At 38.8% G+C, this 25,089-nt stretch overlaps 1 protein-coding gene across 2 annotated transcripts in view; it reads left to right on the top strand.

The window, feature by feature from the left end:
* jade2 (jade family PHD finger 2) overlaps positions 1 to 25,089 on the top strand; it is a 248,936-nt gene that overhangs the window by 34,767 nt on the left and 189,080 nt on the right. For both annotated transcript variants that reach the window (XM_051937430.1, XM_051937429.1), the window contains exon 3: positions 4,911 to 4,996. In XM_051937430.1, the coding sequence (XP_051793390.1) occupies positions 4,911 to 4,996 (86 nt within the window). The remainder of the gene's footprint in view (positions 1 to 4,910; positions 4,997 to 25,089) is intronic.

Here is a 25,089-nt window from a genome sequence, read left to right as displayed (position 1 = left end):
GGTTTCTAATTGAAGGATGCCCATGATAATTTTGGCTGCCGTGCACCAAGCGCGGCTTTTAATTAACACGCGGCCACGATGGTAGCCTCCAACTGCGCTGTGGCCCGTTTGGTTATCTGGCCAGCAGCTGCTTTATGCGAGGCGTGTGGATGTAACCTGCACACACACACACGCACACACACACACACACACACACACACACACACACACACACACACACACACACACACACACACACACACACACATGCAAACACACACTCCAGATGCATAACTACACGCAAAAATGTCCAGCAGAGTCGTGCACAATCCCACGAAATGTTTTTATATCCACCACAAACACATGCACATAACCCACTGCTCCTATACAAAGACTTGTGGACAAACACACACACGCAAACAGTTGTCTATACAATCTGCGACAAATATGGAAAACAACAGTGTCTTAGTGAGGTGTTGTTCAGCGTCGAGTCTCCAGAACAGCTTCCTTGGCAGGGATTCTCTGATGTTGGTGGTGGAGCCCTGCTGTCTAATATCCAAAATCTCCCACAGGTATCAAGCTGTGTCGTAATTAAGATGTGTTTAAAAAAGAAAAATTATGTGCACATAATTATACCGTGTCAAGTTTTTTTTTTGTGGTTTTGATGCTAGTCAAACTAGAGTTTCTCTGTCACAGTTTAACTTTGAACACAGGATCTGTGTGTCCCTAAAGTAAATTAAGTATCACATTAGAAAAAGTTAATGGAAATTCAAGTTGCAAAAAATGTTTTTAAGCTTAATTAAGGTGGACTATGACTTCTTCATAATAATGTTAATCCACAAAGTGGGTTAAAAAACCACAATTTCTAAATAATATCTGCCATATTGTTTATTTAACTTACAGGGTCGATCGGCTGTTTCTGATTCTTTTCTTTGTGTCCAGACGACAAAAAACGCTATCATGAAAGAATAATTACAAAACAAACTGAAGACTTCGATTCATTTGATGTCATCGCTGGCCACAGTTTTGCGTGTTTCTTCTTCTTCAAGGCTTTTTGGTGATCTGGTTTGAGTTTTCTGTAATAAAAGACTAAAACCAGACCAGCCACACATAATGTAGTCTTAACCCTCGTGTCGTCCTGCGGGTCAAAATTGACCCTTTTTAAAGTTTGAAAATGTGGAGAAAATATATATTTTCACAGTCAAACTTCTGATGTCCACATTTTTAACATTTTTGGGAAGTCTTTGAACATTTTTTGGTGGAAGAAAAGAAATGTTAAGTATATGTCTTATATTTTCAGAAAAAAATCAACCAAAATTCAGCAAAATTCACTGGATTTTGGATGATTTTTTTGTGAATATTCGTAAAGAAAATATTAGAAGTTTTACTGATTATATGTAATCATTTTTTGGGAAGATTTTTACTCATTTTTTGAAAATATTTACAAGAATTTTCTTGCCACATTTGGGAAATTAAAAAAAAAAAAAACTTTTAAGGGAAGCTTTTAATGAATTATTTGAATTTTCTTCCTGAAGGTTGTGCAAATTTTCTGAAATTTGGAGAATTTTTCTGCTGAATTTTTGAATGCTTTTCAGACGAGGAAAACAGGAGGGTTCAACTCCTCCAAAGCAGTTAATGGAAACAAGTCCAATTCACATTTTCTATTTCTAAAATTAAAAAATTTGCTTCCAAATCGCTGGACAGTTACATGAACACACAGCTATTGTGTCTCTGAGGTGGCACACTTTAAGTCCATTACTCAAAACCGCTAAGTGGAGCATTAAAATCACCAAAATCCTCTCATGGCTGCTAATAAAGATTATACACCAAGTAGCCACAACATTAAAGCCACCTGCCTAATATTGGATAAACCCGTCCAGTGAAGCCAAAACAGCTGTGACCATTCAGGACAGTCACTCAGATTGAGATGTGGGATATTTGTGGGTTTGGTGAACACTTTGGGCTCTTGGTCGTGTTCCTCAAGCCGTCCCTGAGCAGTTTCTGTGATGTAGCAGGATGCATTTACCTGCTGCTGCTGTCAAGAAATGACACTACCAGGGGGGATGTGCTTGGTCTAGAACAATGTTTAGGTCGGCGGTTGCTGTCAGAATAACATCCGTATGAAATCCTGGACCCAAGAAACAGCTTTCAGCTGCAGGAACTCGCAGCAGTTTACAGGAACACCCCCGAAATTGGCCCTTATTGTTTTCATTGCAGCGTAGGATCAAACAACTTTGACTGCGACAGCACCGAAACGGTGCCAAATAGTTTTTTATGGACAAATCCTACTCCCACGTCGGAAGGAGAGCACTGGAGGAAGTGTTACGTTAGCCTAAATATTGAATTTTATGTATGATGGAGAAGAAAAGCTGCAACTTGACAAGGACAGGGAGAGGGCTAAAAAACAATGGTGTTGGTCACTTCATCTTTGCAGTTTTTCAGAGCTACACAAAAGTACCAGTCTGGAGCAGGTACTTCCTTCTCATCTGAAAATGGCCCTGAAGAGGTTCTACAAGGGTGATTTTTGCGGTCGGAACATGCAAACAGGTTTCTAAATTGGCCTGCGAGTTCCTGAAGTGGAAAGCAGCTTAAAGTTTCTCAAATGATCAATGTTATTCTTGTCTCATTTAATGTTGTGGCTCGTGGGTGGATACAACTGCTGCTCGAATGAGAAGTTGACCAAATCGATGGGCAAAAATGAGGGTGGATGTGTGGTAAATACATGCATGTGTTGGTGTCTCTTTGTACAGTAAATGTTCTCGTGTAATTTGGGTGTGTTTATGTGTGACAGAGGGTAATTTTGAAGACGAACCTGACAGCAGCTTTGCCCTCGGAGCAGTGAGTTGTTCAGACATCGCATGTAAAATTAGCGCGACGGCGGTGGCAGGGGAAATATGTTGAGTGGGAGGCGGCACACGAGCGCACACACAGTCACGGTCACAATGTGCTACATTACACAGTGTTGGCAAATTTGTGTTTTCCATTATGCCGGTGTGATGTAATATAATTGCCAATTTGATGCAATTTTTAACGACAGCCCTCTTCAAGGAGCGAACATGAATGTGAGCTTTCGGGTGTATCTGTTGCAGCGGTTTTGTGATTTTCCCCTAAAAAATAAAAGCATAAACGAAATTATTACACACAGGCGCACACACACACTCATTTACTCTCTTCTCCTCTTATCACAATGGCCTCTGTTCCCGCTCATGAGTATAGGCGCACACATGAAAACACACACAGGGCTGCTGATTGAAGCGGTGGGTGGGATATTGGCTCCAGTGTCTGGTTAATTGCAATTAGGTTGTGTATTAATGAGGTTGTAAAGGACCACAGTGGACTAACAGCTTAACAAGATGCTATTTATACTGTCATTACTTATTAAACCTCTTAATAGATCATCATCAGTCTGCTTCAATTAAAGGTCTGACTCAGAGATGCCGCCACGGGCGTCGGAAAAGTCGTATCGAAGCTGTTTCATTTGGCTGCTTTCTTCTCTTCCAGTGCGTTTGATTCCCCTCCATCTGTGTAAATTACAACAGTCTTGAACCTCGTCTCATTCCGGACAACAAATTTCTCCAGTGGGACGGTAAACTTTCTTAGGAGTGAATTGAAGTGTGAAGCGCCAGAAAGCTGTTCTTCATATTCGCCAGTTTGAATCAACATTCGCACATTTTTAAGCGTTCTTGACAAACCAAACACAGATGAAGTTTTCCATGTGCGTGAAGACTAGAAGTACTCTCCAGTTGTGAAGCTTGAGAAAGGAAGGTCAAAACATTTAGTCACAGTTATTTGGACGATATAGTATTTTACTTTATCATCAAAACAAGAAGTCAGACACAAAAAAGACTAAAAAACCCAACAAAAACAAGACAAAATATTACAAAAATGAGACAAAAAGTTACAAAGTGACAAAAAATGGACACAAATGAGACAAAGAATTACATAAATGACAACCAAGACAAGAAATGACAAAAATGAGAAACAAAGTGCCAAAAAATAACACAAGCGAGACAAAAAACAGCAGGAAACGACACAAGTAATACACAAAACAACGAATACAGCGAAACACAGAATGACAAAATAAGACAAAAACACAAGTAAAGCAAAAAGAAAACACAAAACCACAAAAACATGAGTCAAGCGACAAAAGTAAGACCAACAAAAACAACAAAAATACGACAAAATATTACAAAAATGAGACAAAAAATTTGACAAAAAGTTACAAAGTGACAAAAAATGGACAAACACAAGCGAGACAAAAAACAACACGAAACGACACAAGTGATACACAAAACAACGAATACAGCGAAACACAGAATGACAAAATAAGACAAAAAACACAAGTAAAGTAAAAAGAAAACACAAAATCACAAAAACGTGTCAGACAACACGAAACAAAACAAAAAAAGAGACTAAAAATTTGACAAAAAAGTTAGAGACAAAAGTAATTCTCAAAATAACGAATATAACAACATGCAAAATGGCAAAAAATCTGACAAAAAACACAACTTAAACACAAAGGAAACGCAAAACGACAAAAATGAGAAACAAAACGACAAAACAATGAGACAAAATAAGACAAGAAAGGCAAAAAACAAAAAGTACAAGACAAAATATTACAGAAGCGAGACACAAAATGACAAAAGAATTATGAACAATATAGTATGTGAATTAAGTATGCGCCGCCAGAGAGCTGTTCTTCATTTTCTCCGGTTTGAATCAACATTCGCACATTTTTAAGCGATGAAGTTTTCCGTGTGTGTGTGCGAAGACTTGAAATTCTCTCCAGTTGTGAAGCTTGAGAAATGAAGGTCAGAAAAGGCTAATCTGTGTGTTTCCCCTTCGGCTCCTTTATTAATTATTTAGCGGAAAAACAAATGCTTTTTAGTCTTAATTACACCGACCTTGGTTTTCTGTCTTTATCGCTGCAGGTCAAGTGACGTCGTGGTCCAGGTCGTCCAAGAATACGGGCACCAGCAGCACATGGGTTCGCCACCAGCACAAGAAACCATCCGAGGTAAGTTAGCGTGGCGGCTCGGCTCAGTGACTCCGGCGTGTAACTGTATACAGAAAATGTGTTTAATGAAACACAGGCTCTCTTTGACCATGTTACAAGCTCACAGTTTTGCTCCACTTCAGCGCCGTCTGTGAAAGACATTTGTTGTGGCTTTTGCCGACTTGTCAGAAACTGTTAGACGACAGCATTTTGTCTGGTTGTTGCTGAATACCAGAACCGTTTTCACATTTTTACGATGGGTTTTCATGGAATGTGTTTCTGAAAAAGTGCAGATCCAGCAGCTGAGCTTTTAAAGGCCCTCTCCAGTTATTTGTTAAACCCATAAAAACGCATCGCTGTGCATCAAGGTTACACATTTAGAGTTTTTTTTGTACTAAAAATAATCCCTTAAAGCCTGAAAATGGCTTAGATATAACTACACACTGCAGCCTGTACAGGTGATGAAGTCCCTGCTGCAACTCGAGCACACCAGCTCACCTATTACTCTGGCTCTACGTGTTCGAACTGGAAACTGCTTCTGAGGAAGAATAATGATACAGAAAGTCCCACCCTGCAAGTTGGCAGGACTGTTTTCCTGGATTTGTTACGTGCAAACCCTGTCAATGTTTTGAGACATCAGTACACTACAAGGGATAATCATTGAATGGACATCAGACGATTGTTGCAGTGACCATGACGTCATGACTGCCAGTTTGAGGTTTCGAGTTTGGAATGTTGGTCTTTTAAAACCAGATATAGGTGCAAGGATCTCTCTGGACACTATGCATGATGATACGGAAAACAAGATGTATCCTGCTTTATTGTTCGTTTCTTTCTAAATGGGATCATAATTCACTAAATAAACACCGTGCTGCATTTGTTAACTCTTGAAACCAGCGACTGAAACCATAAACTTATTAGGAAAACGATTATTGAGGTAACAGATCGAGTTAGAAGTGGGTTTTTTTTCTCATTGACTTCTATACAAACTGACCAGAGGAGTCGCCTCCTGCTGGCCATTATAGAGAATGCAGCTTTAAGACACTTAAATATTGGCTTTACTTCTCAGATTTGGAGGTTACGACCATCTTTTATGTACAATCTATCATGGAAATGCTCATTCATTTGATTGGCTGCTTATGTTGCCCATGACTTGTCTTCTAGCATTTGTAAAACAACATATGGAGATGTTAACAAGAGAGAAAACTTGATTTTCCCCAGAGGGACGTCTTTAAGTCAGGTGTTTGGTTTCTGGAGAACCTCAGGTGTCAGATTTGCTGCCGTTTTCTTTGCAGAGCTGATTGTTCTAGAAGTTTTGTACTGATTCATGGAGATAGAAGATTATTCTACTGTCATTGTATACACAATTAGGCCTGAGAGGCAAAATTATTCACTCAAATGGTAAACTAGATGAATCTACACCACATGCCGGAGAGTTTTAAGATTGTGAAAGTGCCGTTTGAGCCACTGCAGCTATATATCAGCGAAACAAACACTTCTGTCCAACGTAAATACAGCCATCTCCGTTACCACAGCTAAATCAACCAGGCGCATGGATGGCACAAATTGGTTGGTTAAAATACCAGGTTGGAGCATCCATATGGTCGTGATGAATGATCTCAAGGACTCTCAAATGACCACCCTGAGGAAGAAACTGGCATAATCCAGTTGGAAAATGATGCACTGTACCAGTTGTGGCGAGGCATAGCCTGCCACAATCACACATTCCTCCCACTCCGTCAGTGAAGTAGGTTCAAATCTGTTTAAGGGAACTCATCTCTTTCTGTTTGAAGAGTTTCACTCCAAAAATAACTGTCTGCCATTTGAAGCGAATTACATCTGCTCTTAAAAATTAGCTGCGGCGCATTTTTAAATAAAGGAGAGAAGGTAACAGCTTCTGATGACACTTCTAAGGATGTTCAGCGACAAAGATATTTCAGAAAACCATTTTAGAGGGGAATTTGCTCTCACCTCTGCTATGTTTTCTCTCCATCCTTTCACTGGAAAAATGTCAGAAATTAAACGAAGTAAAAGAGCACAAATGGTTTGTTTTTCTGCAACTTGCGAAAGGAAAATGGATAAAGCAAAATGGCACGCGTGCCCCCGAACCACCCTGAAGTACAAGTCATCAGCAGAGCATCTGTCAGGCCCGTGCATTTGGAGCTTCCTCCCCCTCAGCTCCTTCCAGTTAACCACAGGCTGTTGGAAGGTCCTGTCAGCAATCAGTCTCTCAGTAATTACTACTGTAGTTCTGTGCTCTGACCCGGGCCTCAGCTGAAGAGCCAGGGGCCACGTTCCCTTTCATAACGCTGCCTCCTCGCTGCGGGGCACGCTGCTCTTTCACAAAGGATGATGTGTTGAAGTCATTTTTTGGCCGTTTTTTTCCGGATAGGCAGTGAGTGACAGGAAAGGTTGAGCAAACAAAAAGGGCGGGTGACATCTGACAGAGGTGCAAAGTTTTGAAGTCGAGAGTTGACGGTACATCTGAACTGGTTTCAGAAAAGCTTAGCTCATATGTAAGAAAATAAAATATAGTGGCACTCGCTGCTGCTGCAGGAGAAATATTGACATATGGGAAAGAATGAAGTCTGAACCAACGGTGTGCATTGATGAACGACGATAAAAATCTACTTCAGGTTGCACTTAATGGCATTTAAATCAAAAACTGGATAATGTGATTAAACTACTGCCGATAGAAAAGCGCAACTCATTAAGTAACTTGACTGAATTCAGCTGCTGGTGTACCACTGGATGTGTAAGTGAATCTACCAAGTAGTTCTGGAAACAGATTATACAGAAAATGAGTTGTCTTGTACACTCTGTTAGGACAGCGCAGCTAAAGAAGAGCTGCAGCTTTGGTTAGTTGTTTCATTTATTTCATTGATGCAGCTTTAATGCCTCACTATGCTTCAGATGAAGCGGCTGTTGGATCGTAAAACAGCGTCTGACCCATATTTTCCTACTTTGAAGTTTGCACCAGAATAATTTCAGACTTTCTGCAAGCAGACAGTTCAACAATCACACACAGTTTACACAGCGATTGACCAGGCGTAGAAGTTGACGCATTTTGAAAGCTCATTTTTCATTCTCAGAACAGTTTCTTCAGTTATTTCCCTGCTCGATAAGGAGCAGAGCCATGAATGACTTTGAGGACAAACCATCAAGATTCTGCAACTGAAAAGACAAACAGAAGACAAATTAATTTTTGGAAGGACAGTGGGGATGCAGTGGTTTGCAGCCAAAAAACCTTTGGATGTGGCCTTCCAGAACACACGGCATTTAATATCTGTTAGAAATGAACATCTCAGACATGAACAACGTTGTACTCATCTGAATTTTTATTCTGGAATTCCATAGTCAAAGCTGTATCTTTAAATCAGTTGTACTCCTCAAACTAACAGTTTTAGATATGTCATTATAACTAGTTTGAATTGTTGAGCATGACGCTGCTAATAGGAGGATTTCCGTTGAATATTGGTCCGACAAAGTGTTTTAGCAATGTTTGCAGAAATAAAGGCAGCTGCTGTGTTCAAAAATGCCCCGAAAAAAGAAGAACTGAACAACGAGGAGTTTGTGGAGAATAAAGGCTTCGTTCATTTGAGACTTGTGATCAAAGTTTAGGAGAACTTTAACCTCAGGCTGCAGTGATGCGGCGGTTAAACGGCTCGTCGTGTTCACTCAGTGCCATAGTGTTCAGTCAAAAGTCTAATTCAGGATGTCTGTATTTCCAGTTCAAGCTGTCTACCACGTCATTCTGACTAGTTCAGACTAAATTTATCATATCTTAGGAGAACAGTGTCGATAAGCTGGCCTGAGGGGAATTCAAGGTGTCCGGAATTAGAAATATGACGAGGCAGAAGTGAACTGGAAATCTCTGGAATTAGTCACAGATCAGCTGCTGATATCTACAATGAGAAACTGTGTAGTCATGAGTGGTTAAAGTGATTTATCCTGGAAAGAATGGCAATACAGATAAGATTGGGAATAACCTTCTTTCGCAGTAAAACACTCGCCCTTTATTGGCATCTTCAAGAAAAATTGTAAAATGTGCATGTTTTTAGTGGCTTTAGGTACTTCTTAACCAACCTAATTATTAGTATTTTATTTATACTTTATCTTAAACATACATTTTCTTGCTTATTAGCATGTTTTAGCTTGTTCAAATATATATTTTACACTATTTCATTATCTTTTCTGCAGCTCTTTGGTCAGCTCAGGTTGTTTTTAGATTACATTTGATTGATTTAATTTGAATTTGAAATGTTCTTTTTGACTAGTAGGAGTTGAATACATATATACAATACATATCCTAGCTGTTCAATCCTAAAGTGGCTCAGTAAAACAACATGACACTTCATATGATGCAGTTCATTTGAAGCATTCAGTCCCACCAATCCAGAACCGTGTTAGCTAAACTCCTATGTTTCCAGTTCATCTTTTGACAGCGTGTCGATGAAGCGATAACAAAACCGCCCTCGAGCGAGATGACAGGAGTTCAGTCCTTCAACCAGAAGTGATCGTCGCTGCTGTCAGAGTGTGAAATGTCCTGAGGCGGCACCAACAACCTCCTGTGTGTTTTACAGGTCAAAGGTTGCGACCCAGACAATATCCGATCCCTCTTTTTCCAATAATACTTAAGCCGGAGCGCGCTTTTGAAGCCAGGTCGCACATTTGTAGCTGTTAGCTTCCTCTTCGCCTTCAGTAGTGTCACTTCCGTTGCTCACCTGCCAAACGTCTGCTTCTGACCACTTAAGCAGAGCTTTTATTGCACTTTAAAGACAGCAGCCCGGCCACAAACAGAAAACTCACTGTGGAAAGGTCTCGCCACCGCAGCTTTTAGAGATGAGTGGATCGTCTCTTTTTTTGTTTTTGTTTTTTTTGGAATGACTGAGCATGACTGTTTTTGATCTGACTAATCAAAAAGGAATAAAGAGGCCTTCTTTGTATCTGAGCAGTAGATTAGTTTGGCTAATACAGATCAGAGAAACAACTGTCAATACCAAATGTCACATTTCCATGAGGCATTTGGTGTTGAAGTAGTCTGCTCGGTGATGGTGCTTATTAGTGCTCCGTCAGATTTTCGTCTTGTTTTTGACTTTGCTGATGGACTGGATTGCAGCGTTTTTATCCTCTGTCACCTGTCAGTCCATTATGTTCATTATTTTCATTAACGCGCCGAAATACGGGCAGGATTTGACGTTAGCAGACATCACCAAACTAAGAGCTTTTTGAAATTATCAACAAAAAAAAGCCTCGGCGAGGTCAGAAAAAGGTGATATTTTTAGGCAGTGAAAAATCCTCATCGCTGAATCCCCACTGGGAGGAAAATTGAGCGGCGGCTCCCGATGCGGACGAGTTTATGGGATGATGCTCACCCTCGGTCAAGGGAGGTGTGGCGAATGGTAAACACTATGTACTTGTAATGACAGCGTAGCTCTTTTCTAAAAATGAGCCGTCTCTATTTGCGCCTTTGCAAGTCTTTCACTCCAGCTTTTACTTTTCTTAGAAGTGGTTTGGATGGTTTTACTTTGGCGGAAGGAGGACACAGTCAAATGCTTCCCTTTTTCTGCAGCTGTTTTTATCTCATTTCAGATGAGGGCAGAGATTGAGGATTTAGAAAATTTTGTGCACAAACAGGAAGTCATTATGACATACCGTACACACACAGAAAGCACACACAGTTGGTCTTGTGGTTAATGGTTATGGGGGCAGCGGCAGTTGAGAGGAAGAAAAACACAAAGGCGAGGAACGGAGAGTGCCTATTTGTGCATATGTGCACCTTGCACAGAAAAAGCGGGTTTTTGAAAAGTGCAGTGCAACGTAACGCTGCTGCTTAGTCACCGGTCGAACCAGGACTCTCTCATAATCAGCTCTGGGACTCATCTTTTGTGACAAAGCAAACCTCCCCTTCTTCAGAGAAATCCCCATGCTCTCCCCCTGGGGATTGTGTGACACTTGTCAAAACACTGCAGCATGGGCACAGGACACACATTTGTTGGAGGGCTTCAGTCACAATATAGAGACAGAAACAAGAACGCACACACCCACGCTGTAGGGGTTTTCCTGCAGGTTTGTGGTTTTGAAATGTATGTGCCGCACACTCAGATAGGAGTGTTTCTGCGTGGTCATCGGTTGTTATCCGTCTGAAAATCACCTCAGTCATCAGGCATCAGTCGACATATGAGATGACAGCAGGTGTTTCCGTTTAACTCTCTGCACCCCAAAGCAACGCCTCAGTGTTCATTAGCCCCTGTCTTATTTTTTCAATGCAGCATAAAGTCCTGTGTCGATATGGAAGCAGCACAGTCGAGGGTGGAAACAGACAAACTCAAACGTGTATTTTGTGCAACATGAAAAAGGTCAGTCACAGAAAACAAAAAAAAAAACAAAAGGTAAATTTCTCAGATTATTTATTTTGCGAAATGGGAAAAACTGCAAACGTGAAACATTCCTAGAGCTGCCCCTTGGTTTTATCAATACCGGAACAAAAAAGAAACAATAGCTCTGCATATTTCAGATATTTTACTCCTTAATCTCTTTGCGTACATGTCCCTTATCTGCTCTGTGTAAACACTGCCTGCAGTTCAGCTGAAATGCTCTGGATTTTTGTCAGGTGACTGTTGGTCACGGCCGAGTCACTGATGGCTTCATGGTTCAACCGAGGAGCTCAGAATTGAGTGTTTTTTTACAGAATCTGGTTGCTCGTTTTTGGCACATTTTTAAAGCAGGACGTGTAAGATTAAGGAACTTGCTGAGATCTTACATTTTTAAACTGAGATTAGGTTAATTTTTGAGTGATTCTTCCCACTTTTACAGTTCCTGCTTTCAATAAATATTGCCATTTTTGCAGTCTTTTAATACTAACTCAGCTATATGATGCATTTGATCAAGATGTGTTTCTTCTGCAAAATATAAATGGACATAATCATCTTTAGAAAATGGCAAAAATGCAGCTTTGTTATCTTGATAGCTAATAACTTTGTGCAGCATTTTTAATGAAGATTGTGTGTGGAACAGGTTAGTTTCTTAAAAACCACGAGTATAAGATATACATTTTTGTACCACAATTAGTATTCAACATCCAATAATTTGAATATAAATGAGCTGACTGCATATGTGTGGCGAACTAAAAGAGTTCTGTGGTTTTGCCGACTCTCAACATTTCTGCAGTAATTTTATCAATGCAGAACCCAAATGAGCTGTGAAAAATGAGTGTTAATGCCATGAAAGAGGTCTAAGTCTGAGATATATCACAAGCTCAGCACTAATTAATGACATCATACGGTTCACAGTTTACGGCTTGGCATTTAGCAAAAAGCTTTGACCTGCAAGCACAACAGTTGAGACGTACCAAATAACTCAAGTTTAACAGCTAGTAGGTGTCGTTCAGTTTTATTTACATGATGAAGGTTGGATCCAGTGGTTTAGATCTTTCAGTCTTTTATTTTACAGAAATGAGCAGCCAGGAGCCCTCTGAAGGCTAATATGCTGAAATAAATGTTACTTTACAAACGTTTTGCAGTCTTGGAAGATGTTGTCGCCACTCCCAGTGCACCATGGGAGGAAGGAAGTGGTATCAGCGCGGGTTGCCAAAAGATGTTGTCTGAGCGGGACTGAAACTCTCTCTGTTGCATTGTTGTTTACTTGTGCATGTCTGTGTGTACAGAGGTGGAAGTCGAATGTGCAGACAGTATGACAACTGTATCTGTGGTAACGGGAGCCTGTAAAACTAAACCAGAGATTAGGAATTGTACATGCATGTAGTCAGGGAGTATAGTATGAGCACTGACTCCATAAAAGCTCACTAAACTTGATATGAACAGGTTCAGTGTGCAAGCAATTATGCAAGCAGTCCTTATAATTTAGTACAAAAAGTCCACATTAAAGGAATTATCTTTTTATAAAAATTATGAACAACCTGGAATTCTCAGTTTATCTATGAAGTATCTATGAAGTCATACAAAAAAGGACAAAAAACAACAAAAGCAAGACAAAATATTACAAAAACAAGACATAAAACGACAAAAGTGAAAAACAAAATGACAAAAATGCGACAAATGACACGAAGCAAAACAAAAAAGAGAGAAAATTGGACAAAAGAGTTACAAAATGACAAAAAAATAGTCTAACAACACAAGCGAAACCAAAAGAAACTGACAAAAAATTATGCACAAAACAATGAATAAAGCAATACAATAAATGACAAAAATTAGACAAAAAACACAAACAAGACAAAAAGGAAACACAAAATCATAAAAGAACAAAGAACAACTGAGTATTTTAGTTCATAACAAATTGTCATGGTCTAGAAATTATTTTAAATTTATCGTTTTACAAATTTACTATTTACATTTAATGTCTTCTCTGGAATTTTTACACTTTACAGAATCATCCCACGGGCCGGATTGGAGCCTCTGGAGGGCTGCTTTTGGCCCGCGGGCCGCATGTTTGACACCCCTGCTGTAAATGGTTCCACTTCAGATAAAACCTGCTATCAACACTCAAGAATAAATCGTGAAAAGTTCTCTTATAGCTTATAAGATGATATAAATAAGTCATTTTAGCAAAGTTTTGTGGTGGTGTTTGTGATATTCTAAATTTTGACACCAAGATTTTCAGTTTTCCCTGCAAAGGCATCATTTCCAAATATTAATTATTGCCATCCTTTATGACTAACAGTGAACCGTGACATAAACATATTGGATGATCCTATAAAAGACACAAACTACTGTCTTTGTACTGTAGTTTGACCTGCGTTGTGTGTTTGTTTCTCTAAAATAGTGTGAGTCCTGTAACATGCAAGTTAAATTTTAAACAGAACTTTCATTAATTTTAATCTATTTTAATCATATTTCTTTTGTCTATGACTGATGATTGTTCTAATTTAGTTGAATTTTAGCGTCATGTTTGTAATGTGTTGTGTGGTTTTAGTGTGGTGTAATTGTGTACCACTGTGGTGAACAGCTGACTGCAGGACCAAGCTACACCTCTGGGATGTGAAAGATCACCTTGAATATGTTGTTAAAGTGTTGACTGAGCTGTGTGTGTACATGTGTGTACATTAGAATGTCAGGTTTTTTTGTGCGCGTTATAGTGTTGAATGTTTGCAGAGTTATGTTTGAATTTCCAAGACGACAAGTTTCTTTGCACTCGTTTGTACTTGACATTTCTTTTCATAGCAGTTATAGAAATCTTAGCAGTGAAACGATGACGCAGATGTTGGAAACACTCAAAACTGTAGGTTGGTTTAAGTGCAATAAAATGCCAGCTAATGTCAGTAACAGTGGATTTCTGCCCAGGATTCTGATTTATTTTTGATAAAAATGCATTACTTTCAAACTGTAGTCTTTGATTTAGTTTAGTTTGGTTGTGTCAGTAAAACATTAATCCTGTTGGTGTCAATGTTTTGAAGCTATCGGTGCAGCATCTTTGTTGTGTGCGGTTGCCACGGCGACGGGTATCAGTCTCATCTGTTGCAAGGTTAAGAGAAAAGCTTCTGTTTACCCGTGTGTCCGTATCACTCTGCACACAGACACACACTCCTCAGTAAATCCAGTTACCAATTACAAATCCTGTGTGTTTGAACAGAACCGTTCAGTCTGATCTAATCTAGTGTCCGCTCATTAGCATTAGTATTAGCCCACATACCTGATCTCTCACAAGTCCGCTCGCTTGTTCGGCTCGAGAGGAGCAGCTGTAGCGTTGGATGACATTAAAACTGTGATATTTCTTTAATGGAATGGACTGTTGACGCTCGTCCTTATTCTTTATGATAGCAAGATAGTAAGACAGATGGTAACGTTAATGTTCCATCCACATCTGCTGCACTTGATATTTACATTAGTGCACGTCTTTTATAAATGTCAGCGTGTTGCCTGCATGTTTTTATAGTTTGACTCAGCTGTTTTGTTGCTGTTTCTTGTCTAATTCTCAGTGTAGTTGTAGAATAATTTCATCCATGAGTCAGTTTCCTACAATAACGGGTAATGCCAGATAATATGACTGACGCAAAACTCGTCTCCACTGAGCCTCTAAAATAGAGCAGCTTCATTGAATTTTCAACCAAAAACCTGTTTTACATGAAGAACCAACCTGTCATGCGTCACACACTTTGAATGTCTGGGTTTTTTGCTCTTCAGAGGGCAGAAAGACTGTGTTTAATCAGTGGACACCACTTGTTTTATCACGCCACACATGTTATAACTGTTTTCTTTACTAAAGTAGAGGCTTGTTGTCACTATTGTTGCTGCTGAAGGTGTAAGCATTGCTTGTTTAGCGAGAGCTAGTGCTTGTATATCCCAAGAAAGTACCAGAAATATGCAGAAAGTGGCTTCAAATGTATTTTTCGAAGGGAAACAACAGTGTTCTGTATGCTGAGCATTGGAATGGAAACTACAAAACTCAACCAGAAAATGCTCATCTTCTCACATGGTTTGAATAATTGCTCCCACCCACAAAGTGCAAAACCTACAACAATAATAGGAATTTCACTTTAGGAGAAGTCATTGAATTTCAAGTTGAAAAAGGGTCATTTAGAGGAATTTCTGTGCTATTCAACATTTAGACATCACAAGGGTTAAAGGAAATATAACAGGTAAAGCGTCTACTTCAAGGTCCTAACGAGATTTTTGTTTTTGTTTTTTGCTCTGCAGATGGAATTGTTTTACTTGAGATTACAGATGTGTGCGGGTTAGACTGTGCATCAGTAATTAGTTCATTTGTAGAGTCGTCTGCCACATTATTAATTTGTTTTTATTGTCAGATTTTAAAAAATCTTCCATTTTGTTACAGGTTTCATTAATAAAGGTTTAGTGTCGCCAACAACCTCATAAATAGGTATTTGGCACACATTTGTTGTCATAGAATTTATTCTTTTGAACTACAAAACCTGCCAGCATATTTGAAAGGCATATTAAGCCATTTATCAAAGGCAAAAGTGTAAAACCTGAAAAAAAGCCCATCAGGTTTTCAGTCTTCCAGTGGATGGTCCTTGAAGTACTCATCAATGAGCTGCTGTTTGATGGGGAAACAAATCTAACCTTGAAATTGAGATATTTCAGCAAAATGACTTTATTCTAAATGTCTTATTTAGAAATTTGCCAAATACAAATGATTAACTCTAACCTCGTTCTGCAAAAAGCAAAATATTTTCAGCTCCTTGGCGCATCCAGGAATTTATCAGCTGCAGCTGAAGATAACAGTCATGTGACAAAAAAATCAAGGACTTTACAGCTCAACTGCTGATTGTGTTCACACAGATTAGATAGGATTGTATTCCTCATCATTTTTTAAGTGTTTTTTTTTGTAATTTTCTATGAATTTTTAGTCACTTGAGACAGATTTTAAGTCATTTTTGTTTTTTTTGGATACATTTCAAGTCATTTTGGACAAATGTCGAGACATTTTTCATAATTTTGGACAGTTTCATGTAATTTTGTTCAAGTTTAGAGTCATTGTGGACATATTTTTGTCATTTTGGGAACATTTTTGTCAGAGGTGGGCAGCGCAAAGTTAGCATGACTCGTAAAAACACAATACACACATTTAACAGTTCGTCTCAACTTGTTCGTCCCACCTTTCTTTCTTTCTTGGTCATTTTGGACACATTTTAAATTCTGTCAGACATTTTTAAAAGCCTTTTTGAACTTTTGGTCTTTTCATCGTGACCTGCAGATGGAAATGAGCTTAAAGCTAACTCTGGTGCGGTACATCAAAAGGCAACATTTGTGTTTAATATTGAACATAGTCCCTTTTAAAATAAACTGATTAATAATAATAATAATACAAGAATAGCTACGTGCAAAAATGTTGTACATGAACAGGAGTTATTTGTGAGTTCTCTCTACTTCTGATCATGTTTTTGCTGTTTCCGTAGAGGTGCAGGACTTTATAATGCAGCAAGAAATGAGCCCACAGTGAGTAGAAATATAACAGGAGCAGGAAACAGTTTGGGGTTCAGAGGGTTAACACACGGATAAATCGGAAACAAAGTTATGGAGAACAGCAGCCAAGTGATTGAAAACATTGCAAGGCTGATAAATCACTGATTGTTGCCTCCTTGTTGCTTACACTTGTTGAAGTAATATTGGAGTTAAGGTAGGATGTTGAAAAATGTCCTCGGGGCGTTGAGAAGCTGCGTGAACTGTGTGTGTCTTAACAACGTGTGGAGCTAAGATGTGCAGATGTTGTGTTAGAAATGGATCTTTGTCTATTCTGTGGACTCTTTTTTTTATGCTCTGGAATGCATTGAAGGGTTAATCCTGCACAGAGGGTTAAGCCATCATGTGTACGTATACAAACGCGTCCCGTATGTATACATGTTTGTGTGTTTGCGAGCCGCTGTGTGTTTGTCCCACTAAGCTAGCAGCTGCTGAGGCTCATTAGGGTTCTGGTAGAAACAGCTGTGAAACTCCATGGCAACCAGATGCAAACAGCTCTGAGAGGATGATACAGTTTCTTTCTCACAAACACACTCACATTCACACTCTGCCAAACCCAGTGAATGGATGAGCAGCCGGGATGGATGGCGGAGAGCTTCGCATGTCGACACATAGCCAGCCGGGAGATAAACATATGTGGACACACTCGAGCCAGCATCGCCTCCAGCCGTTGTATTAAACTGTTAGTGTTCCCACCACGCTACGCTCACCTGCCAGGTGATGAGATCCTTATAAAGAAAAGAAACGCATTGTTTACAGACACTGCTAAGAGGGCAGAGAAAATGTTTACGGATTAGGAAATATGGATGTTGAAAAAGGCGGCTTATGGGGACAGATTGGGAGAGATAAGAACGATTGGAGGGGATGACGGTTGTAAAGGTGAGGGAGGAAGGCGAGGAGTGAAAACAGCAGGGATGGAGAGGGGAAGACACAGAAGAGGGATTACAGGATACAGGGGAGATGGAGTGGAGCTGTAGTAGAGCAAAAAAGAAAGTCTTGGCTACGCTTTAACCAGTCGAGTTCCTGCAGAGAAATAAAAATCTGAACATAATCTGTGGCCTGAACTAATTAAAAGCTAGGGTTTGCAGGATATTAAATCATTGTAATGTGGTTATTTTATAGTTGGACATTCATATGATTTCTGAAAACAGAGCAACAAGTGATCCCAGCACAAGAGAACTATCGAGGAGTTTGATGCAGACGAGTTCAGCCTCCTGTTCTGGATGTTTTTTTTTCATTTTGCCAAGTTTGCACCTGACCTTTTAATCATTTATTTTAACAAAAAATAAAACCTGTCTCTGTTCAAGAAACGTTAAGCTAGGACTAGAAGCCTGCAGTAGGTTAATTGAGTTTTAAATGGAGAAAATACATAGGTGCTGCCAAAAATAATGGATTAATCCTAGAAGGCTACTAACGTTGTGTTTTTCTCCTTATTGAAGTGACACTGGTCATTATCCAGCCAATGAGAATCTGATCAGATGTTTTGACCAGTCGACCTCTGAGACTAAAATCTTAAGGAGGACTGATGGGTGCATCAATGAAAGGCGTGTTAAGGACAGAAAAGTATATAAGGAGGATGACTAAATGAATGCAAATGACAGATGGAGAACATGATGAATGGATAGCGAACAGCAGATTTTATGTGACACTGTTCTGATTTTACAAAGAACTGGTGACATTGTAGTTTCAGTAGAAGATAAGAGTAATTACTTTATTTCTATGGCACATTTTAATAGCAGAGAGTTCACAGAGCATTTTACAGACAGGTTCAAACTGTACTCAGGAAAAGCATTAAACAACAGAAGGCCAGTGAGAGCAAACATAATGAAAATACGGAGACGAAAAAGTTGAGGAATGAAGTTAAACACAGGAAAAGAATTTCAATGTACACCCCCTGTCAAAAGTTTTAGGACACTTTCTTATTCAAATAAATTAGGAAGTGTCCTGAAACTTTTGACAGGGGGTGTAGATATAGTGGTGGAAAAAAGTTTTCAAACACCTCATACATTTGTGAAATATTGCATTAAGAATCACTCTTAGGTCTTCAAGTGCACTTTCTTTTACTAAAATCACTGCCATAATACTGAAAAAATCCTAAAAATAAAAACCATCAAAAACTTTAAATTGATTGAGTCCATAAAAATAAGAAATTTTGAGTATTGGGTCACTTTGGTAGAATTTATGTTTGTTAGTTTTTGTTGGAAACAATGAACAAGAAATATTATTTGTATTTGTTTGTGTCTGTCTAATGCAGCCAAAGTATTTCAAACACAAAAAAGATTTTTCTGCAAATATTTTTTTAGGATAAATTTTGAGATTGCATAAAAATTTTTAGGGAGGCATAAAACTTTTTCAGTACAGTAAATGACTATTCTTATCAATAAAACTAATCACCAAATGAACCAAAAATGCCATATCACATACAAAAATAATTTAATAATAAAAATAATAAAGGATAGAATAATAATAATAATGACAACAATAATAAAAATAGTAATGATAATGAATAGTAAGATTAAATAAATAGTAAAATAAGTTTAAAAATAAGTAAGTAAATGGATAATTAAAATGTGAAAGACAATAAATTGACAGGAAAATATAGAAAACATCACATAAAAGCAAGTCTAATAAAAATGAGGTTTAAGAAGTTATTTTAAAGGAAGAGAGAAGAAAAGTTGGCAAAATATTTGTCAGTAAATTGTGCATGTGTTTCCTGTGTCTCATCATTTCTCCTCTGCTTCTCTGAGTTGTAAAAGTTGGAAGTATTAGCTCCATTTGTTGACTGTTAATACTTGTTGTCAACGTCTAATTCTCTAATGGTCGAAAATGATTAAACGACATGTTTAAGTCGTCTGTTTTTTCTCACAAAACTCTTCAATCACAGCTTTTTTTTTGGTTTAATTAAACTTTGCTGAGCTCCATGTGTGTTGGAAAATGAATTATTTCTCATGCGGTTCATGAAATCTGATTATTTTTTTTTGTTTACTTCAGAGCGGTAATGTTTGTGGTTGACACATAAACCAGCAGCGATGGCCAGGGAACTTCTTGGGAAAATATAAACAATAATCAGATGGTGTGTATTTTGTCTGGGGAGTGAAGCTAATATTTGTGCAGCTACGAGCGTTAGTTTGGTTTCTGCATGTATCATTTGTCTTCTGCGTGTGTCATTTCTGGTTGGCCGTCACCGGTTTGTGTGTGTTTGGCTTTTAAAGTGGCCCATATTTCTACTTTCAGTCACGTGTGATGGTTTCATGGCTGAACATCAAAGCGGTACCTGGTGGGGTGGAAAAAATCTGCAGAGAGAGCAACGAGGCTGCAAGAAAGATACTCAAGTTTTCAGAAATGTTTACTGAGGAAAATGTAAAATGTAGAAGATTTGTCAGGATTTTATGACTCGATGTTGATTAATTCCTGCTGCGCTGCTGCATCTGTGTTTATGGAGGCTTTCAGGAGCAGTACTCATGTTGGTCATTTGTGTTTTAGATGTACTCAGTATGCTGGAACTGTAGTTTAAAGTGTAAAACGCATGAAGTTGATTCATAAGTTTGTAGCAGGAGAGGCCAACCTGATCTCAAGAGGGCCTGACCATTAAAATCATAACATAATAACCTATAAATAACGGAGAAAAAATGCAAAACGAGAAACAAAGCCACAAAAACATGAGATAAACGACAAAAGTTAGACAAAAAGCAAAACAAAAAAGAACATATTAAGACAAAATATTCCAAAAATGAGACACAAAACGACACAAAACAAAACAGACGCCCCTGGTTTATAGCTTAGGAAACACTGCCTGTGTTTCCATGTAATTACCAAATGAACTTGAAGCAAAAACTTTTGAAACATTGCGAAAAGCAGTAACAGAGGAAAAGCAAAATAGGCTTGCTTTGGTGTCATGTCTGAAGGTGGCAGTACAAATGACATGCCGCTGTAATAAACAGAGTAGAAGAAGCCAGAAACAAGTTTGCTTTAAATGCTCACTGCAGCTGCCCATGCAAAAACCATACTGTTTTGTGCAGTTTGCATACGATTGGTACACACACCACTTGGTCGTAAAATTAAATCTTTATCCGTTTGTGCTGCAGAATGAGCCGATTATCTGTCTGCTTGGCAATTCAAGCTTGTTTGTACTCAAATGTACTCGACCGTGACGTAACTGCAGAGGAGATTGTGTGTCAGACTGGCCAGAAAAATGCAACCAGATGTGGTTGTTTTCGTGTCAAGCTGCATTTGACATACTATATGCTGCTAGTATGAATACTGGAACACACTGCAGTTGTTCACTAGCTGCTAAAAAACCTGAAGAGGAAGGAGAAGCGAGCAAAACCTTGGGAGACAATGTAAAGAAATCTTGTAATCCGTCTTTCCTGTAAGCTTGTATTGGACATCTTTTATGCAATATGGAGGTAAAGTCGACAAAAGAAGTGGGAAAAGGTGCTTCTGTCGAGGTTGTGACGGTGGTATCCGAATATCTATTTTGAGATCCCAATATTCGGATCCGCTCCGCTCGCCAACTAGTCCCACGTTACCAGTTTCGATGTAACGACTGAACGCTGTAGGTCGAGGACGCCGTAAACCGAGGACCTCCTGAAAGTCCAAAACAGACCAGCCAGTCGTCGTCAGATGAAAATTACAGTTCATTCCGTGTTGATTTTCTCATTCTCACAGACACAGATTGTTCTGCAGAAACTCAGCAATCAGATCATCGAAGTTAAATGTCAGGTTTTGATGTCAGTCGCTCAGAATCAAAGAGAGAAAGCTTCCTTCCAGACCCCTCATGCCGCGCTGACATTCAACAACAACGCAGAGCGAAAAGAGGAACCTTAAAAGCACCAGCATGCATCCACAAAACATGCAGTGTCTCTCATTTTTCTCAACTTGGAGAAAATCTGTCCCATTAAATACAAAACGTTCGCGCTCATTTCAGGAGTGTTGCAAGTGCAGTGAGTCACTAAGTGGAAAAGAAGCAGATTGAAGATAAAATAAGTCCTGGAACACAGCGAACATCACAGCTTGAAGATGGATTCCTGCAAGAGTTTCTGACAGTGGATGTTTCCCTTTTTAAAAATGGGTCGTTTGATGTGCGGTTGTTACTTAAAGTGACTCAGAAGCCTCTTAGCAATCGAGTGGGCGTTAATATGAGGCCGGTTAAGAAGTCGATGTGTTATTATGAGACTCTGCAGACCCACTCTTTTCTCGCAAGTCGTAGCATTTATCTTGGCCGGCGCTCAGCAGCAGATGGGTGGAGTTCAGTGCCTCGAGAGTAATTCAGAGAAGTCACAAGAAGTATATAAAAAGTGAAGCTGTGCATGAGGCAATGAGGACAAAAATACAGACACTGAGTTAGAAGGGAGATGAAAAAGATGAATGGACGCTCTATAATGTGTTGTTTACAGTAGAAATGCAGCCAGTTTCTAATCAGTAGCGTACAAGTTTTCCAAAATAAATTTAGAAATGACAGAATCTGGTGCTTTTCCGGAGCCAAAACGTTTAGAGTTGCGACTTGATTTTTTATTTTTATTTTTGGCTAAGAATATGATTGTTAATTTTACTCTGATAGACCATTTTGATATTTTAAAAATATATTTTGCAAATATTTATATTTTTATTTATTTATAATATCATATTTATTATTTTATTTTTTTGAAGAAAATGTATTTAATCGACTGTAATTTCTCAAATACATGCCATAAAAATGTAACTTGGCTTATGTGAAACGGAGTTGGTTTATACTTTTTAAAAGAAGAAAATTAAAATTACGGAAGACATAAAATCAAAAAAATGTTTGTTATTTACCTTCCTTTTGAAAAAATTACTATTTATTGATTATTGAATTTTTAAAAATAAAATACTTTCAATAGACTCTAATTTGTCATACATACTTAAAAATAAATATAAATATATATAAATATAAATTAAATTTTCCTCATGTTAAACAGAGTTGGTTTATACTTTTTAAAAGAAGAAAATGCAAATTACGGGAGACATAATTTTTAAAAATTATTATTTATATCGTTTACTTTTTTATTTTATTTTAGTTCTTATTTTATTATTATTGAATTTTTAAACATAAAATAACTTCAGTGGACGACAATTTGTCATACATACTTTTCCTAAAAAATACATTTTCCTTATTTTAAACAGTTGGTTTAAACTTTTTAAGAGAAGAAAATGCAAATTACGGGAGACAGAATTTTTTGTTATGTATATTATTTACTTATTTTTATTTGATTTATTATTGATTTTTTAAAAATAAAATATATTCAATGGATGACAATTTGTCATACATACTTTTCATTGAAATTTAATTTTAAATATGATATTCATTGTTTTCCTTGTAATAAGATGATTTGCAGCTAGATTAACAGCACGTACAGGTGGGAAACAGACCAGGATGGATGGACTTCAGGTAGAATTACAACATTGATGATCTGAGTGGGGAACAGAATCGGTGGGAAAGTTTGTGAGCATCTGGAGGATCTCAGGTCAGGAAGGTTCCTCAGACATTCAAGGATCTGTCGGAGGTGAGAAGTGTCTGGAGACGAAGCAGATAAAAATAAAAGCCACCGAGGCAGCTTCCATCTCAGAAAGATGTCGTCCTGTGTGGCAGATACCACCCATTTGTCTCTCCATGTGGGATAAAACAGATCTGTCAAATGGTATTTAGACTTCGGGTTTTCTATCTTTGCTTTTTTCTTGACGTTTTGTTTTAGACGGCTGAACTCGAGGTAAATCCGCCGCCACGGATCGACTTCCATTTAATCAGCTCTGTTGTTCCCTGTTAGTAAATTCTGCCGCTCAAAAGCACGACAAGCGACTCAAGTTGCAACGGATGCCGACACGCGAAGCGGCATTAATCATGTAGTTGTTTTGGTTGTTTTCAGCCACACATCTCCAAAACTAGGTCACGTCTCCCCCCAGCCTCTGCTTTGCCATTTCACCAGATCGTCTGCCTGAGCCGCCATACGAAGAATGATATTTGCATCGGACTCTGCGGGGGGAAATTGGCTTATCGCTTCTGCCTCTTAAGTCTCCTTCACTCTTTCTTGTCAGTGACCCAGTTTTTTAACCTTTATTCATTGAGGGAAGGTGTTTTTTTTCTGAGCATGTTGACTCTCTCGCTTCATTTTCATGATTTTACACACTTTCACACCTGGGAGCTGCAGAGTAAAAGCACAACCTGCACTGAGCAGATCCACCGCACGACTTACTCAGGCTGGTTGCTGCTCAAAACCTACATTTTAATTATGTAAAAGTAGATTGCAGGTGATTTTTTTCCCCTCTTATACCTGTCAAAGCTTTCACATTTGATGAAACTGCACAGATATTTTGCATCATTCTCTTGCTATCACATGGTTTTGCACACACAAGCTGCTCAGTACAGTTACTTTCTTTGACATACGGTCATTTAGTGGCTCCAGTGAAGCAGTTTGGAGGTTAAATGTTTTGCCCAAGGATATTCAGAGCGAGCTGTTCCCTAAACAGGCTGAATCCAAGAAGCTTCTGGCTCCAAATCCGACTTATTTAACATCTGAGCTGCTGTGGTGCTGAATGGGGTATTAAAATTTTAATTTTGTGGACAAGCTGCGCAGATGATAATTTCTGGCTTTTAGTTTTCTTCGGGATTCTTCTGTCTCTGACTCATTTCTTTGAATGCGTGATTGTGAACATGAACCGAGGGCAGAATTTTAGATTGCTCGAGGCCAAAAATCACATCTGTTCAAACGGAGGCGCACAGTCAGTCAGTCAAAGCCTTATTGAAGCGGGAACAAAGCTTAATTGCGTGACCTTTGAGTGAAGCCTTGGCAATCAGCCTGCCCTTGGTGTGGAGGGAGGAGGAGTGCCGTCGCTCCACGCATCATCCAGGCCACGGGCTTGTGATGAGGAGCCGGCGTTCAGAGAAATCTCAAAAGGACTTGTTCACTGTCTCGTCTGGCGCTAATGAGGGGCATAAATTGTAGGCTGAGTGTCTTTTCAGAGCTCAGCACTTCGAAGCTAGGCTAATAGCTACGGATGTGACATTTCGGATCTGAGAGGTGGAGAGAGGACGGCAGAAAGAGCAAGAGGAAATCCTTTTCACGTTCCTATCGGGCCCTTTATGTGTTATTTGAAAAGTGCCAAGCCGGTAAAGGCTGTTGATGCGAGTGATTCATGTCAGCGAGAGATGTTTTCTGC

Source organism: Acanthochromis polyacanthus, chromosome 17 (genome assembly GCF_021347895.1).
Source record: "Acanthochromis polyacanthus isolate Apoly-LR-REF ecotype Palm Island chromosome 17, KAUST_Apoly_ChrSc, whole genome shotgun sequence".
Taxonomy (NCBI): Eukaryota; Metazoa; Chordata; class Actinopteri; family Pomacentridae; genus Acanthochromis; species Acanthochromis polyacanthus.
Note: the sequence above shows the minus strand (reverse complement) of the source record. Positions and strands in the feature narration are given on the sequence as shown.